Here is a 19382-nt window from a genome sequence, read left to right as displayed (position 1 = left end):
CGGGTTCATTTTTAAGCATGCTGGGCTTTGACTTCAGAAATCACTATTCATGAGGCCTGTGGTTTCTGTCCACTCATCAGCAACGTTGGGATTAGCTCTGCACAATCTCTCCCTCACTCACACAATCCCCAAGTTGCCAGTCTGGCTCCAAAGGCTCCAGTTTATTCTCCAGCACACCATTTTGTGTCCTCAGTCTCTCAATTCCAGCAGAAGGGGAAGGAAGGTTCTCAAATGGATCCAAGGAGCTCTCTGCCTAAGGAGGAGGCAGCAGCACCCATTTCTCTGTGGCAAAAACAATGCTACCTCTTACCCAACTAGTTTAATTTTTCCTCTAGACACATAGCTGAACTCCATTTCCCAGCCTCCCCTGCTATTCAGACTGGGCCAAGTGACTTATTTCTGGCCTGGAAAAAACAAAACCAAATTGATGTTCCCATCCTACAGATGGCAGAAACACAGGATGGAAAAAGTGTAGGTCTCCAAATGACCCCATCCCCAAGCACTAGCACTGAACTAAGAAAATAAACCTTTAATGGGCTGAGCCACTTAAATTTGTGAGTAGTTTATTAGCCTATCCTAATGAATTCTGCTCTTCTAAAAAATTATCTAACATCTTTATTTAAAAGAATCACCAATAATAAAGCATCACTTTACAACAAACTAGATTTAAACAATTGGTAAAAAATATTATGACCAAAAGATGCACTTGCATCCTGAAAAGTACATGAACCTTAGATTCACATGCATAATTCCTAGAGATCCAACTTAAACCACACTTTTATTATATAGCCAATTAATACTCGTTCACCTTCAAAAATACATTACTACATCTATCTAATAAACAGAGTCTACCAAGGGATTTTCTCCAAAAACTCTAAGTTTAAATTCGAGCAAAATAAAAATGAACTAATTTTACAGTACATAGTTTGCTCTCAAAGTTTGGAGTGCTGAATTACAGAGCTGGAAGGAATTGTAAGTATTTTTTAATCCAACTCCTGCCTGAAAGCCAGCTCAAAACCCTCCCATAAAACACCTGACATCTCTCTGTCCAGGCTCCTTGTTACAATCATAATGAAAACAGCCTAGGAAAACATGGGTTTTTTAATATCAGGATGTCACTGTTAATTTTGTTAAGTACAACAATGGTACTGAATTTACATAAAGGAATGTTCTTTCTTCGCATCAGGGTGGGGTGATATGAGCCATCAATGATGCATGGCTTACATGAAAAATCTGGCAAAACACCAATGGCTGTCAGAGTGGCAGGCATGTAAATTTTTGTTTTAATGTTCTATGTTTGAAAATTTTTATAATGAAAAGGAAAAATGGAGCTAGGGGAGGCCTTCACCCGTTTTGTCAAGCCTCAGCTCATCTGGGCTTTAGCTCTCTCTGGGCCCATGGTTTCATAACTAAAAACTAGTGCAGCTGGGAACCAAACCCAGAAGGTGTGGCCTCATCGACACTCATAACTACAAAGCAAGATCTCCCCACTCTACTGCAGGTCTTTTTTATTTTTTTCTATTTTTCTTTCTTTCTGCTCTTTGGTTTTTCTCTCCTGTGTTTTTTGTTTGGTTGGCAGCTCCTCAATGTCCACACCTCTTCCCTGTAAGTCTGAGACGATATAATGCCCTTCTCATATCCTGCTCATCCATTTCAATATTTTTGGACAATGATTCTGTCTTCCCAGCATCCCCAAATGAGATCAGCACACTCTCAAAGATCTCAGCCAAGTCATTAATAAAAAGCCCTGAACAGAACAGGCCAAAGGAGGTCATCACAAAGTTGGAGGGAGACTCATACCACAGCAGAGCAGCCCGAGCCAGCGGGAGATCAGGAGAGCCAGTTGGGGTGACCTGGGAGCCAGAACCAAGGTCGGGCATCGGAGGGGCTGGGCACATGGGGAAGATACAGGCTGCATCCCTAGGGACTGGGGACACTGAATAGGAGAGATGTGATTCAGGGTGCAGACATGGCTAAGGAGGCTAGTAGCGTAGGTAGACTAGGAGGTGAGGGCGATGAGAGAATGATGGAGAAGCTGAGGGGTGCAGGGAGTGCTCAGACCAGATGGGAGGTGCATCCAGAGGCCACACTGATTTTCTCATTCACGAGTCAGATGTATGTCATACCCCTGCTGAAAATCCTTGGGACTTCACAGATTTCCAGATATAACCCAGCTCCTCTGCAGGACATACAGGTTTCTTACAATACTGCACACTCATCATTCCTGGGTCATCTTCAGCCACATTCCCCATACACGGCCTCTAACCTGCTCGCAGCTCCCCTGGTCCATGCCTTTGAATGTCTGGAGGCCCAGGCCCTACAGCCACCCCAACATGGGACCGGCATGCTCCTCAATGTAGCGTGGCTCAGGCAGCACTTCCTCCTCTCTTAACTGCTTACCCCTGCGCCCAGCCCAGACCCCAGCCAGCTGACCTCGGTGCCTCCCTCCTGGTAAAGGAGCGGAGCGGCGACACTAAGCACTCGCTCTACTCTAGCAGCACTGCCCTGGACTTCCATCATCATGCTCTTTCTCTCTCGCTGCTGCTAGTCTGTGAACACCTAGAGAGCCATCTATCTTCACAACACCCTCCAGCCTCATAGGGCCTAAGCAAATAGGTACTAAAAAAAGTGTGTATTGTGAAAGTAACAAAAGGGGCCACAGATAGAACAAGGACAGCAATGGCAGACCTGTGAACAAGGGCACCCCAGGGGCAGGTGCCACAACAGCAGTTACTGGGGCATTTTGGGCTTGAAAGCCTTCCCAGTGGCAAGACCCTGGGCGGGTTCTTTGCCTGCTGGCTACGACGTTCGCAGGGGTGCGGTGCTACCAGGGCAGGGGTGCCTGACTGTCTCTCCCAACGCAGACCTGATCTCCGGAGGCTTCGAGAGTATGGTTCACATGTCCAGCTGCCTCTCCCTCATCCCACAGTGAATCCTGTAGCAACCCATCCTGTAACCAAGCCACCCAAAGCTCTGCTGTAGAAAAACACACAGAACACACAGAGGAGGCAAGGGCCAGAAAGACCCTCTGGGTTGGGTAGCACTTGGGCTGGACTGCTCTGAGCAGTGGTGGGATGCCCTGCAGGGTGCCTGGAGTCACAGCCTGGGGGTCAACAGATGGGGCAGGTCTCTGATGATGATGGAATCCCATCATCTCTCTACAGCTACAACTGTGTCTACAATCGTCAAGATATGGACAGCGGCACCGCTTTTTGAAATGCCAGTGCCTTGGTGACTCAAGGGTGCTTCTCATCACTCAGAGAAATGCATGCCTTCAGCTTTAATGCACCCAGTGACATTCTGCAATCCCCAGACCCAAACTCTACCACAGGGTCACCACTTTGCAAAAAGGATTATCTTGATACTTATTACATAAAAGAAGAGGTCACTCAATCAAAACTGGCAAGCCTTCCCACCCCTGCCGAATCTGTCCTTGCTGTAGTTTAGCGTGCACCAAAATTCAAGATGAAAACTTTCCCAACAAGCTCTGTGCTGGGCCCGTTCCCAAAACAAACAGAGAGAACCAAGGAAAACGCAAACAGGATGTGTGTGTGTCCACTGGGGCAGTGGGGGTGGGGAAAGTGTTACTCCAACAGAAAAAACCCAGTCTGGGGACTAGAGCTGGCCAGTCCAAAGGAGGGCATCTGACTCCTCCATTCAGTGTTCACTTCCAAGAGGACGCCTGTGCACACACACAAGCACATGCCCATGAATGGAAAGAGGAGGGGCTGAACTCCAGTGCACACTTACCTGCGGTTTTATTGCACTCAAAGTTTATGACGCTCATCCGCTGAAACCCTGAGCTGCATTCATCGCCTCCAAAATATATCAAGGTGAGGTCTCCATCCGAATATCTAGATTTTTGTGAATATACAGACAAATGTGTTTGGGAGAACCAAGAAAAAAACTTGAACCTTTTTAAACGTCTACATTAAGCCTTTTGCAGAGCCTCATCACTACTGATCTAAAACAGCAAGCTCTCTAGCCAGCCAGGGAAAAATAGCTACAGGAAATGAGTTCCAAATGTATGGGCTTGACATCGTCTCGCTTCAAAGTAGTAACTGGCTGGAAGAAAGTGCCAAAGGTTTTGCTGTGAGCATGAAGACTTCTCTTGTTCTCACTTTTAGATTTTGTACAAAATAAATAACGCCCAAGAATTAGACAGCCTTCTTAACAGCCACCATGAACACAGCCGTGCCTGAGGGGCCTTGGACAATACTGATCCTGAACAATTTGAAAGAAGCAAAAATAAAATATTTAAAATGCGGCTTCTCGGCAGATATTCCATGCTTTTTAAAAGCTCAAAGACCAGTTCTGGGGTTTTTGCAGTTTTCTATTCCTAATTTTTGAATTGTAATTGCCCCTAACACATTTTCAGAAAACTGCATCTTCATCCTGCTTTTATGAAGGTCAACTACCAAGTTAAGGGTCAAAAGAAATGTGCTGAATGCATTTTTTCAGTTGTTTAAAATTTTCTGTAATGCTGATGGTGCTTCAGATTCTCAAACTGCCAGAGAAAAATTAAAACTCCTTAAAAACAAATTTTAAAATAAAAAAGCCCTATCAGCTGTAAACTCATTAAATACTTTTCCTACAGTAGGTTCCGTACAAACAGCAAGTTTATAAAGTGAACGGTTCTAACAGGAGCATTCTCACTCTAAAGCCAGGAAAAACATTTGATTAGTGACAAATGGCAACTTGCCGAAGTCTACTAGGAAGGAATGCTGGTGTAACTGATTCCTGTACCTTATGGAAAATGGAAGGAGGAAGAAAAGGAGGAGAGGGAGTTATGTTTCACAAGAATACACACAATGCACTTGAAAATTATGCAGGCCAGGTCCCACGGCACATGCCTCTAATCCATGCACTTTGGGAGGCCAACGTGGGAGGATCACTGAGGCAAGGACTTCAAGATCAGTGTGGGCAACATGGCAAAACTCCACGTCTACAAAAACTACAGAAACTAGCCAGGCATGGTGGTGCATGCCTGTAGTCCCAGCTACTCGGGAGGCTGAGGTGGGAGAATTACTTGAGGCAGGGAAGTCAAGGCTGCAATGCACCGAGATTGCACCACTGCGGTCTAGCCTGGGCACCAGAGTGCAACTCTGTCTCAAGAAATACAAAGAGAAAGGAAAATCACACGGAGGTTGTTGACGTACCGGAGGGTCTGATTCTGGTATCTTCCTGCTGCTTTGACTTGAGAGGTATCGCTCTTTTTCACTTGGCAAACTGCAGCTTGTTTTTTATTACAGAACCGTATTTCGGTTTCTCCACAGACATTCAAATAAAACCAATATTCTTTTCCATCTGAAATATAGGATGAACCTAAAAACAGGGAAATTAACAGGAAGAGGCTTGTTTTATATGAATAGGTACTAGAAGATTACAGTCTTACTTAGTCAAACCTGAATCCTATTTCTGAAACACCAGCCCAAACTACAGCTCTCTCCAACCCAGGAGCATGCATGGACTGACTTGGCCCCTACTGTCCCGCTCCCTCTCTCGATCCCCTTCTTCCTAAGTAGCGCCAGGAGGCAGAAGGTGCCTGCTTACCTCTGCTCTGGGCGAGTGGTGTGAGGTCTATGGAGACATCCTGCTGCTCGCCGCTCAGAGAACAAGTTTTACTTTCCAGGTAATCTCTGTGACAGGCATACTCAGTAATCCACTCAATTTCATAGCGGCAGTTGGATTTAGCAGTGAGTTTGGGAATGGTGCCCTATCGGGAACAATGTGAAAGAAGCAAAATAAAAAATGTTTCATGCGGCTTAATGCAGATTTTCCACACTTATGAAAAGCTCAAAGACAGGTTGTTAGGTTTCTACATTTTGCTGTTTCTGTTTTTTGAATCATAATTGCCTCTAACACATTAAGATTATTTGACTTATAACAACTCAGTAGTTACTTTTAATTTTTTTTCTAAACTGTTATTTTTTTTTTCCATTTGACTCGTAACACCTCCATTTCCTTTTTACACTCTATTCCCTTTCTAGCCTAGTCACCTTCAGAGAGACACTCAAGCTTCGGCCAGCGAGCACCTGGACTCAGTGGCACGTGGCAATCACTAAGACGTCGGAAAGCGCTAATAGGCCATGCAGGGTACATGGTCCATTCACCACTTTCCATGAGGTGCTCAACTCGAGTGGTGCAACCCCGACACTGACTGAACATCATCACATACGTGCACATCCAGGGGCACAGTCCACAACCCCTTTGGGATCCTGGGCACCACCATATGTGTACCCGCACCTGGTCCTGGGTGAAGCCAGGACACCACCCAGACACAAACCCGCTTCTGCCACTGTGTTGCTTCTACAGAGCGGGAGCTCCACCATTCATCTTTGATGTGAGCCATGAAAGGGATTGATGGGGTCCCTGCTCACCAGGAATGTCACTGCCAGCTTTTTAATCATCGTTGGGAGACATGTCTTACTGGGCTTAGCACCGGGCATAGCAGTGCTGCTTCCCAGCATCATTCATCCCGTAAATGCTCACTGAGCACCTGCTACACGCCAGGCACTAGGTGCCAGGTTTACAAACAGGTCGCACACAATTAGTAAATTGCAGAGTTGCAGGCCCAACCCTCTTCTGTCTGACTCATAATCGATGCTTCTGCCCACGTGGCTCGGTGTAGTCTGACACATGGTGATGCAGACCCCAGGGCTCCATAAGAGAAGCCAGGCACAGAAAGCCACACAGTGTAGGATTCCCCTGACATAAAACATCCAAAAAAGGCCAATCCGCAGAGACAGGAAGAAGGTAGACAGTTGCCAGGGCTTGGGGTGTGAATGGGAAGAGACTGCTAATGGGCAGGAGGTTTCTTTTTGGGGTGATGGAAATGCAAAATTAGATTGTGATGATGATTGCACAGTTCTAAAAAAAAAATACTAATAACCACTGAATTGTACTTAAAAAAAAAAAAATGAACTTTATAGTATGTAAGCCCAACAAATAAATAAAGCATTTTTAAAAAGATCTATATGACAAGGTGAGTGTTTACTAAATACCAGCTCCTAAAATCATTCAATGAGCAAATGTAAATGCTTAAACAAACCTCCCAAGTATTACAGTGTCCAAGCACATGTCACACAAGGTCTGCTCAGTGAACAGTTAAGCTTGAAAAGAAACCTGGCTGGCACGGTGGCTCACACCTGTAATATCAGCACTGCGGGAGGCCGAGGTGGGCAGATCACTTGAGCCCGGGAGTTCAAGACCAGCCTGGGCAACATAGCAAAGCCCTGTCTCTACTAAAAATACAAAAATTAGCCAGGCGTGGTGGCACACGCCTGTAGTCCCAGCTACTCAGAGGGCTGAAGTGGGAGGATTGCTTGAACTGCAGCGGCGGAGATTGTAGTGAAGTGAGATCGTGGCACTGCACTCCAGCCTGGGTGACAGAGTGAGACCCTATCTTTAAAAAAGAAGAGGGAACCTGTTGCTCCACTAATAACAAATCAGCCTCTTCTTCTAACACCAAGAAATGCCTCAAACCCCTTCGAAGAAAAAGGAGGAAAACTCCCAATTCTCTTGATTCTCATAGTGTAAAATGATTCTTACCAAATGTAGACTAAAAAGGGAAAACACTAAAACCACTACCGCCTGAGAACATCTCACTGGGCTTAAAAGATTTCAACTCACATCTGTAGGTACAAATGAAAAGTGTGAATAAATATTCCTCCCTATTCATATTCACAACAAACATCAGACACTCCGGCCTTCGTTCAGCTGACAGCACCTGGATGTGGAAGTCTGGGGACTGAAAGTGGAAAGCTGAGCCCTGCACTGTTTCCATATCCCACACACACCAGGCCAGCTGCCAGCCTGACGTCAGAGCAAATTCCACATTTGCTTGGGGGAAGGGGAGTGTGGTTCTCTGGCAAAAGAATTCAGCCCCTCCCTACTTCACCCTATTACTAAGAAGGCAGAAAGAAACTAAAGGAAAGCCCTGCCCTACCCCTTCCTCCCTGGGGGATGCCTCCTTTCTATCAGCACCTGCCCCTGGTTAAAACACTTGCAGGCGCTAGGCACTCAAGGACAAGTAAGTCTCAGCAGCCACATTCGAAGAGTTTACAGCTGCGCTGGAGATTTCATCAACAGCAGAGTGCACAGCAATAAGTTGGCCTGTGATGAGAAAGAGGGGGGAAGGCATGGGTGGGGGTTTAGGGGCACACTGGGAAGAGAGAGGGAGGGAAATGCTTCTCATAAGAAATCACAGGCTTGAAATTATACTTCGTTTTTCCACTATTCACTAAAACAACCCAACTACCAAAACAAAAAAATCTGTCCATGAACTACTTAAAATAATCTCACAGAGACTAGAACAAAACACCATCCCATTGTATGTGGAGGGCCCTCTGGGTTGCTGTAAAAAAGCAAAAGGCAAAATGCAAACAGCTCTCCCTGAGTGAGCTGCATGTCACAGAAGCTATCCCAGGAAGCTTGTCTCCTGAGAGCCCACCAGTGCCTCGGTCATGGCTCCTAGCTTCCTGCATCCAGGCCCACCCTGCCCCAAGCCCAGAAACGCGTTCGCCTGGGCAACCCAGGCTAATGTGCGCCACATTAGTCATCAGGAGACGAGTCACTTACCTCTCTCCGCTCCGACGGGCAAACAAACGTAATAGTCACTGCGGGGCTGTGACCGTCACAAAAGTCTAGCTTTCCTGCCTCTTCTCTCATGTAACTCAGGACAAGCCTGGGAGAGCCACATTGAGAAAAGTGTATTACAAAAGTATAAAGTACATCCAAATTCATATGTTGCCCTGAGCATTCAGCACATTCACTTGGGGGGAGAGGGTAACAGAAGAAATATTAAAATATAAAAGAAGCCATGGTATAAAATGACTTCGTTTCATTTCCATTTGAAAAAAAGTAAACTCCAGTGAGTGTTATTTTGTTAAAAAATCAAATATATAAAGTGACCAGCACATAAATTTGATATATTAAGAAAACCTGGCTGGGCGCGGTGGCTCACGCCTGTAATCCCAGCATTCTGGGAGACCAAGGTGGTGGATCACCTGAGTGATCCAGACTACCCTGGCCAACACGGCGAAACCCCATCTCTACTAAAACTACAAAAATTAGCTGGGCATGGTAGTGCGCCTCTAGTCCCAGCTACTGAGGAGGCTGAGGCAGGAGAATCGCTTGAACAGGGAGGCGGAAGTTGCAGTGAACCGAAATCACGCCACTGCACTCCAGCCTACGTGACAGAGCAAGACTCCATCTTAAAAACAAAAACAAAAAGAAAACCTGTTTGATCTGCTTCATGTCCTAGAATAAGGAAAGAAAAAAGGAACAAAAAAATTATTTTTTTAAAAAAAGGAAGAAGCACCATTTGACTAAAATAAACAAGCAAAAAACTGTTGTAAATGAGATAACAAAATTTTTTTAAAAAAGCAGACAAGCAGGCCAAGCGCATTTTTGCCCATAAGGCTAGCCAATCATTTCCTCTTTATACAACAAATTCTAAGTGCCAGCCAAAAGTTTTGTTTTGTCTTAACCCCACAGCACCTGCCCAGCAGTTACTGAACTGGGGTTCTCTTCCACCACCCAAACCCCATCCAACATGGCCCCCACCACCAGGGCTTACTGCACTCAGTGTGGAATGGGCCCAGTGCCCCTGGCTGCCTGCTAGAGAACAGCTGATCACAGAAGACCTGCCTTTTCCCACGAGAGAAGCTCATGCTTTTGCTCAGTGTCCCGCATGTTACTAAAATGTCACACAAACTCATTCGTATTAAGAATTACCAATGTGTCACTTAAAGACTCTGTTATGGACTGAACTGTTTCCCCTCAAAATTTGTATGTTGAAGGCCTAAGCCATAGCTCAGCATGTGACTGTATTTGGAGACAGGGACTTTAAAGAGATGAACAAGGAAAAAGGAGGTCATGTGAGTAGGCCTTAATCCAAAAAATCACTGGTGTCCTTATCAGAAGAGGAGATTCGGACACAGACCCCCCAGAGGGAAGGCCATGTGAAGACACAGAAAGAAAACGGCCATCTAACGAGCCAAGGAGAGAGGCCTCAGAACAAACCAGCCCTGGTGACACCTTCTTCAGACGTGCAGCCTCTAGACTGTGTAGGAAATACATTTCTGTGGTTTAAGCTACCCAACCTATCATATTTTCTTATGGCAGCCTGAGCAAACTAATACAGACACACACATAGAAAATTCCAAACATTTTTCCCCTCAGGTTACGCTCGAGTTTTATCTTTGGACAGAGTGCCATTATAACTGCACATGCTCCCTACAACCACCCAGACATGCCACAAGCTCCAAACTAGAGCAAGCACAACAAGGTGTCTATAAAAGGCCTCTAAATGGGGAGAAAATGTGAATCCTTGATCTAAGTTCAGGATATGGTCATGTGCAACACACTAGAGCAATGTATATGTCTGCCAAGGCAAGATACAAAGGCAGTATAAGAGCATATGTACATAGCACAAACATTATAAGGAACACCATTCCCCACTGGGAACCAAGGACCCTGTCACGTCCCAGTGAAGGTCACCAGCAAACTGCCCCTCCTCTCTTGCCCTCCCAAGATGAGAACACAATGGACACAAAATCAATTTCATGGGTGCCACAGAATGAAAAATACCAGATGGCACCTTAAGATAGGCATGATTTCATGAGGCAAATACAGGTATGTACTATGGACTGGATCATGAGATATATTTTTACTGCTGTAAGAGAAACAATTGATTAGAAAGTAGACAAGCACACTAGACTATGTGACTCACAGCAATGACCAACAATCTTATGAGCACATGTGAAGCAGTAACGCTGCAGGGACTATCCCAAGCCCTGCTGAAAAAGGATGTTCCTGCAGCTCCCTGAAAGTCAGGTCCTTGCTGGAGATTAAAAACGCCAAAAGCATCGGAGGCCTCGACTGACCTGTCCTTGCGCACCAACTTCAGTCCCTCCTGGGGCTGGCCAACATCGAATGCCTGGTCTCCTCTTACCAGGCAGGCGGCAGTGCCGGGGGGACAGGCCCGCAGTTGTGAACCTGGGTCTCGTAGTGTGTCTGAAAATCATGTATTACATTAAATCAGATTAGGTGTCAGGAGTGATAATCACACATACCCTTAGATCCAGGGTCCCTTTAAATACATTATTGAATTCCTAAAACTCTCCCTAAGTAACTATTCTGAAACCTTGGGCAAGCCATTAACCCTCTGCAAACAAAGCTCAGGATGAAGGAATGTAAAGTACTGGCTCTGCACTGGTACATAAGAGGTGCACAGGAAACAGGCGATGATGTTATCTGTAATTAAGAAATGTACCCATCCTCTGCTTGAGGTACAACAAAATTAGCATTATCCCCTTTCAAGCTACAGAGACTAGAAAATGCAGGCACTCCACAGATGACTGGAACAATTAGGAGATTAGTGGAAAGAACCCACAGCTCTGGGTTCAAATCCTAAATCGACCACTTACTATGTCTACAACGTTGGCCTAACTACAACTATCCAATTGCCAGTATGCTACTGCACAGGTTTAGGGGAGGATTAAGGATGAAAACATACCCAGAATATGTCCAGAACATCACGCAGGCGTTAGAGGTTGCCAGTAGCAACAGCTATGACTACGGCCGGGTTGCTCTTTACCATTCACTTCCATGACCACGACTCAATACCTTACACAGTATACTTTGGGATTTATTTTACTATCTATCTTTTCTCCTAACTAAAGCTCCAGGAAAACAGGAACTGTGGTAAGTTCAGTGCTATAATCCAGTGCCTAGATTAGTGCCTAGCACACGGAGGGATTCAAACAACCCTTCTCCCACGAATGAGCGAGTGAATAATCTTACCTCCCTTAAGTTTTACCTGCCTTATCAATCAAAGATGGGGAGGGTTATCTACCTTCGCACCAGCTAGTGAAGAGGTAAGCAAACCTTTAACTCTCAAGCCTTCCAAACAATTAAGAAATTATGTGGAGTTATGAAATTTCACAAAAGGATTGCTTTGTTCCACCTATAGTATCTGCTGTGCCATAGGCTCCTTGCCCTCCTGGGGACTCAATGTAAGACAATCCACTTGGTATACCAAAGGCAGAATATACGGCAAGCACCCTGAGGATGCAAGGAGGTAGGCACGTGGTGGCAAGTCCGAAACTATCCAAGAGGTTTTGAGGGTCACATTCAATCTTGGTTTGAGACTTGGGGCAATTTCCTGGGAATGGAGAATGTCTGAGTAAAAACTAGGGCACCTCTACTGTGAATCAACGTCATTCAAGCTCCACTCAAATTGCCAGCAAATTGGAAAGAAAAAACTTGTAGGAAAATACTCAGCAAATTCAGATGATCTGTAAAATGTTAAGAGACCAGAAACCTAAATGTTTTCCAAATCAAAATAGCATATTACTTCAGAATTCAATAATCTACAACTCATCAACTTCATAACCAAACTTGAGTTACAGACCCATATAAGACAAAGACTGTATTAGTCTTTTTCCAAAAAATCAATAAAGGTTATCCTTGGAGAACAAAAGAAAGATGTAATACTCTAACACACACACACACACAAATCTAGTTATCATTGGTTACTTTTGGTGAGCCCTGAATGGGGTATATTTACTGTTTTTAACTGTTTAGAAATAATACACAAACAAGATAGTACATAATGTATATATACAATTTAAAGAATAATCATAAATTAATACTCATCTACTATCCAGCAATACTTCCATGTATTGAGTTTATTTTTAAAAATTTTCTCCAAACTTTTCTAAGGGCAAAGCATTATGTACTATTTGAGAAATAAAAAACAAAGAAAAACACTAAAAATGACCTTTTGATAAGTTAATCACCAGCAGAATTTACTCATGGCTAGCACTGCAGAAAGACAAGTCCTGGCCTACAGGACTAACAATTCATAGCCCTGAGGGAAACATCAAGCTGGGTTTTAGAAACCTGGCTTAGTAAAACCAGCTGAAGGCTAATCAAAGATTTAATAAAACTTTTCATGGCCCTTTTTAGATAAAGACCATTTATTTACGGTCTTTAGTTAATTTATCAAAGATTCTAAAGCTTAAGCTAAAGCTCCTCACACCAGTTCTGGAAAGTACAGAGAAAGGAACAAGTCAGCTTGGGCCAAATATGAATCCCGACCAAGTACGCAAGTCCTTGATCATCCCTTTTTCTTTTTTACCCAGCCCGTAACTCAGAGCCAAGGGATTCAGGCACACACAGAGAACAAACTGACCCTCACTACTGTAGAATTCCAAAACCCAAGGTGTCTGGCCGAGAGAACACCCACATGGAATGGACCAACAGTTTGGATGGAATCTGCAGGGGTTGAGGAGGAGGCATGGAATCTACTGGGGGAGAAGAGGTGGGTTGTGCAAATAGAACATTTTTTGGGACAAAAGCTTTATTAGAGGGCCTAATCAGAAACATGGATGTGCAAACAGAAATAAAGGTAGAAAGGCAAAGATATTGAAGCCATAGAAGAAATCCCTCACCACCACCCCCTCAGCCCCACAAAGATTCATACCTATGTCTCTACAAACATTGATGAATAGAGAAGTGTCCGGATCGGAGTCATCCACCAAGTAGGCACCACTAAGCTTGATCAGAGGATTGAGATCATGCTTCCTCAACTCTTCATCAAACACATAGCACGGCACCTGGAAGGAAGAGAAAAGTGAGTCTTCAATATACATCTTGGTCAATCAGAAAAGCTTATGACCGATGTCACACAACACTGCTCTCCATTCCTTAGGGACTATCACGCTATGGTGTCCCCTAATAACAAAAGAACTCAGGCAAAGGTCAATAAACGTCTTGGCTCCTCTGCGTTCTTTTCGGTATCTCTTCTCTCTTACATGAGGACTGTTCTGCAATCATCTCCTCTCACTTTACATCGCCAGGTTTTCCCTCTCCACTGGATCGTTCCCCTCAGCATGCCATGAGATCTACCACCTCACAAACGTCCTTCCTGGTCCCTACATTCCCCTAGCTATTATCTCACGTCTCTGCAACTCAGAGCAAAATTCCTTCAACTGTCCCTACACATCTTCTCCTCTTCCTACCTTCCATTCTCTCTTGAACACAGTCACATCAGCTTGCTGTCTCCCACTCCATCAAAACACCGCTTACCAGGTCACCCACAACATCTCTGCTGACACATCCAGCACTCGTGTCCTAGCCTTCCCGTTACATGGTCTCTTGTGGCACTGGATGCTACTGATCATTCCCCACCTCATGAAACCCCTTCTCCTGTGGCTTGCATCTACAGGCTCCTGGTGTTCTTCTGCCCCACTTCCAGCCTCCTGGAAACACCTCTCACCTTCCCTCTAACTGACTCTCAATGCAGAGGTGTGCCACAGCTTACTGAGCGGCCCTCTTTCCTGTCTACACCCAATCCCTTGGTGACCTCGTGCATGGCTGTAAACGTCTGCCAATGACTCCCAAATTCATGTCTCTAGCCTTGACCTTTCCACAGAACTGCAGGCTTACACAGCCAACAATAGCAGAAGCTATGTTTATAAGCACAGACTCGAAGCAGAACGCTTGGGGTTCAAACTCTGGCATGAACACTTTGCATGACCATGAATGAAGTTAACCTCCATGCCTCAGTTTCCCCATGTGCCATACTGGAATAATGACAGTTATTCCCTCATGGGGCTGCTGTAAGGCCTGAGTGAGCTAATGTATGTGAAGCTTGGGGTACAGCTCCTGGCAGGTTGGCATAAGCATTATTTATTGCTGTTGTTTATTATCATCACTTGGATACACAGAACCATCTCAAATTTCATGTATTTAAAATAAGCCTTTGATTTCTCCCCCAAAACCTACTGTTACCCCCAGTGTTCCTCATCTCAACAAATGGCACCATCATTCAACCAGTTGCTTAGGCCAAAACCTTAAGGTCCCCCTGCACCACCATCGCCACCCTGGCCAAGCCACCATAATCTCTTGCCTGCAACAGTATCTTAACTGGCCTCCCAACTCCAGCTTCAATGCCCTACTACCTCAGCCCATGTCTCCACAAGCACAGGATTAGCACTTTAGAATTAAATCAGGCCACACCTCCCCCTGTTCAAAGCAGCTTCCCATTACACTGAGAAGGAAATTCAAACTCCTTCATGACACCGCCCTCACCTACCACTCTCCTCACTCCACGTAGCCACACTCACCTCTTGATGCAATTCTGCCCTCCTGAAACTCAAAAGTCCTCTCTACCTGAGATGTGCTTACCCAAATATACACATGGCTCTTTCCCTCACTTCATTCAGGTCTCTGATGAAACATTACCCTTAGTAAGGCCTCTTCTGACACCTTTACCTAAAACAGCATTCTCCACCTCTCTCTGTCTCCCGTACTCAGCCTCACTTTTGTTCACAGCACTGTGATGTATGATACTAGGTACTGCCATCTGTTGATGTTTGTCATTTTCCCCCCACTATAATAGGGGCCCCTTGAGGTCAAGGGTTTGTCACTGCGGGCTAAAGATGATGCCTAGAACATAGTGGGAGCTCAGTAAATATTTGTTCCATATTTGTTCCATAAACTGTGAAGATGAGTTCCTCCTGTGGGTATTTCAATCCATCCTTACTTGGTTCTAATTTATGACCAGTCTCTCATACCTATGAACTAATGGTCTTTTTATTTTAAAAAACATCGAGAAACCCCATTGTTAGAGTCGGCAAGACCCTGAGCTTTAAGGGGGTGCCTCTTTGTTTTATATAGATTTAGGAGGACCAAGTGCAGTTGTATTACATGGATATTGCAGTGATGAGGTCTGTGCTTTTAGTGTAACCAGCACTGGAATACTGTACATTGTACCCATTAGGAAATTTCTCATTTCTCAACCCTCACTGCCCTCCCACCCTCTCACCTTTCTGAAGCTCCAACATTTATTATTCCAGTCTCTATGTCCATTTGTATGTATTATTTAGTTCCCACTTATAAGTAGAATATGTGGTGTCTGACTAAGTTATTTCACTCAAGATAATGGCCTCAAGTTCCATCAATATTACTCCAAAACATAGGATTTCATTCTGTATTATGGCTGAGTGGTATTCCATGATACACGTGTGTGTGTGTGTGTGTGTGTGTGTGTGTGTGTGTGTGTGTTCTTTACCTAGTCATCCGTTGGTGGGCACTTAACGTTTATTCCATATCTTTGCTACTGTGAATACTGCCACAATAAACAGATGAGTGCAGGTATCTTTTTGATATACAGATTTCTTTTACTTTGCATAGATACCCAGTAGTGAGATTGCTGGGTCAAATGGTAGTTCTATTTTTAGTTCTTTGATTAATTTCCATACTATTTTCCATAAAGGTCATTCTAATTTACATTCCCACCAACGGTGTATAAGTGTTCTCTTTTTTTCTGCAACTTTGCTAACATCTGTTGTTTTTTGACTTTTTAATAATTGCCATTTTTGACTGGTATAAGATGGTATCTCATTTTGGTTTTATAATAATTTGTGTATTTCTCTGATGATTAGTGATGTGGAGTATGTTTAGGAGATTCTTGGCCATTTGTATGTCTTCTTTAGAGAAATGTTTGTTCATGTCCTTTGCTCACTTCTTAAAGGGATTGTGGTTTTTCTTGTTGAGTTGTCTGCATTCTTTGTAGATTCTGGATATCAATCCTTTGTTGGATGTAGAGTTTAAAAACACTTTTGGCCATTTTGTATGTTGTCTGTTCACTCTGCTGACCATGTATTTTGCTGTGCAGAAGTTTTTAAGTTTAATAAAGTCCCATTTCTCTGTTTTTATTTTTCTTGCATTTGTTTTTGAAGTCTTAGTCATGAATTCTTTGCCTAGGTGAAGATCCGAGAGAGCTTTTCCTGGGTTTTCTACTGGGAATTTTATAGTTTCAGGCAGGCCTTACATTCAAATCGTTAATCCAACCTGAGTTAATTTTTATACGTGGTGAGAGATAGGGGTCCAGTTTCATTCTTCCGCATATGGCTGTCCAGTCTTCCCAGAACCATTTACTAAATAGGGTGTCCTTTCCCCAGTGTATGTTTTTGTCAACTGTGTCAAAGATCAGTTGGTTGTAAGTATGTAGCTTTGACTCTGGGTTTTCTATTCTGTTCCATTGATCTGTGTGTCTATTTTTATATCAGCACTAGGGGTTTTGATTACTATAGCCCTCCAGTATAATCTGTAGTCGGGTAATGTGATGCCTCTAGCTTTGTTCATTTTCCTTAAGATTGGTTTGGCTATTAAGACTTTTTTGGGGGACCACATGAATTTTAGGACTTTTTTCTAATTCCATAAAAAAAGATGTTGGCATTTTGATAGTAACTGCATTGAATCTGTGGATTGTTTCAGGCAATATAATCATTTTAATGATGTTGATTCTTCCAATCCATGAGCATAGGATGTTTTCCCATTTGTTTGTGCCATCTACAATTTCTTTCATCAGTGTTTTAGTTTTCCTTGTAGAGATTTTTCACCTCCTTGGCTAAATGTATTTCTAGTGGGTTTTTTTCTTTTTTTTTAGTGATTATAAATGGGATTGAGTTCTTGATTTGATTCTCAGCTTGATCATTATTGGTGTGTAGAAATGTTATTGATTCTTGTACAATGACTCTGTATCCTGAAACTACTGAATTCATGTATCAAATCTAAGAGACTTTTGGAGGAATCTTTAGAGTTTTCTAGGTATAAGATCATATCATCAGCACACAGAGACACGTTGACTTTCTCTTTTCTGATCTGGATGCCTTTTCTTTCTCTTGCCTGACTGCCCTAGGTAGGACTTCCAGTACTATGTTGAACAGGAGACATGAAAAAGTGGGCATCGTTGTCTTGTTCCACTTCTTAGGGGAAATGCTTTCAACTTTTCCCTGTTTAGTATGATGCTGGCTGTGGTTTTGTCATATATGCCTTTTATTATTCTGAGGTATGTCCCTTCTAATAATTTTTTGAGTTTTTTTTTCATTCAGGGATGTTGAATTTCATCAAATGCTTTTTCTGTATCTCCTGAGATGGTCATACGTTTTTTAATTGTTTAAATGGTGAATCACATTTATTGATTTGCATATGCTGAACCATCCTTGCAACCCTGGAATAAAACCCACTTGATTGTGATGTATTATTTTTCTGAAGTGCTGTTACATTCAGTTTGCTAGTATTTTGTCAAGATTTTTGAATCTGTTTATCATAGATATTGGTCTCTAGTTTTCTTTCTTTGTTGTGTGCTCATCTGGCTTTGGTTATCAGGATAATACTGGCTTCAAATAATGAGTTAGGGAGGATTCCCTCCTCTGATTTTTGGGAACAGTTTCAGTAGGATTTGTGCCAGCGCTTCCCTGTGCCTCTGGGAGAATTCAGCTGTCAATCTGTCTGGTCCTGAGCTTTTTTTGTTGGGAGGTTTTTTTTGTTTGGTTTTGTTTTTCTTAAATTACTGATTCTATCCCAATACTTTTTATCAGTCTTTTTGGAATTTCTATTTCTTCCTGGTTGAATCTCGGGAAGTTGAATGTTTCCAGAAATGTACACATTTCCTCTAAATTTTCTCAGTTGTGAGTACACAGATGTTCATAGTAGTCTCTGATGATCTTTTTTGTGGTATCAGTTGTAATGTCTACTTTCTTATTTCTGATTGAATCCTCTCTCTTCTGGTTAATCTGACCAGCAGTCTATGAATATTATCTTTCCAAAGAACCAACTTCTCATTTTTTTGATCCTTTGTACTGCATTTTTTGGTCTCCATTTCATTTAGTTCTGCTCTGATATTTGTTACTTCTGTTCTGCTAGGTTTCAATTTGGTTTTTTCTTTTTTCTCTAGTTCCTTGAAGTGTGATATTAGGTTGTTAACTTGTGATCTATATTTTTGATGTACGCATTTAACACTATAAACTTCCCACTTAGCCCTGCTTTTGCTGTATCTCAGAGGTTTTATGTCGTCTATCCATTTTCATTTGTTTCAATTTTTTTTAATTTCCATCTTAATTGTATTGTTGACTCAAAATTCATTCAGAAGCAGGCTATTTAATTTCCAATTATTTGTATAGTTATGAGAGTTCCTCTGGGAATTGATTTCTAGTTTTATTCCACTGTGGTCTGAGAAGATACTTGGTATCATTTTGGTTTTTTTTTCAATTTATTGAGACTTGTTTTTTGGTATGACATATAGTCCATCTCGAAAAACGTTCCATGCACTGATGAGAAGAATATATGTTCTGCAGTTGTGGGGAGAATGTTCTATAAATGTCTCTTAGGTTGGTCCTGAATCCAATTTATGTCCCGTGTTTGTTGATTTTCTTTCTCAATGATTGAATTCTATTATTGCATTGCTGTCCATTTCTTTTCTTAAGTCTACTACTAGTTGTTTTATGAATCTTGTGCTCTAGAGTTGGGTGCATATACATTTAAGATTGTTACATCTTGTTGAATAATCTTTTTATCATATAATG

The 19382-nt window shown here is 43.0% G+C and overlaps 1 protein-coding gene across 1 annotated transcript in view; it reads right to left on the bottom strand.

Moving 5' to 3' along the window:
* Positions 1–19382, bottom strand: part of IGF2R (insulin like growth factor 2 receptor) — a 136052-nt gene that overhangs the window by 67082 nt on the left and 49588 nt on the right. The window contains exons 5-10 of the mRNA XM_030809929.1: positions 13493–13625; positions 10890–11019; positions 8581–8686; positions 5554–5716; positions 5160–5325; positions 3751–3854 (exon numbers count right to left, since the gene is read on the bottom strand). Of these exons, the coding sequence (XP_030665789.1) occupies positions 3751–3854; positions 5160–5325; positions 5554–5716; positions 8581–8686; positions 10890–11019; positions 13493–13625 (802 nt within the window). The remainder of the gene's footprint in view (positions 1–3750; positions 3855–5159; positions 5326–5553; positions 5717–8580; positions 8687–10889; positions 11020–13492; positions 13626–19382) is intronic.

The sequence above is a fragment of the Nomascus leucogenys genome, chromosome 3 (genome assembly GCF_006542625.1).
Source record: "Nomascus leucogenys isolate Asia chromosome 3, Asia_NLE_v1, whole genome shotgun sequence".
Classification (NCBI taxonomy): domain Eukaryota; kingdom Metazoa; phylum Chordata; class Mammalia; order Primates; family Hylobatidae; genus Nomascus; species Nomascus leucogenys.
Note: the sequence above shows the minus strand (reverse complement) of the source record. Positions and strands in the feature narration are given on the sequence as shown.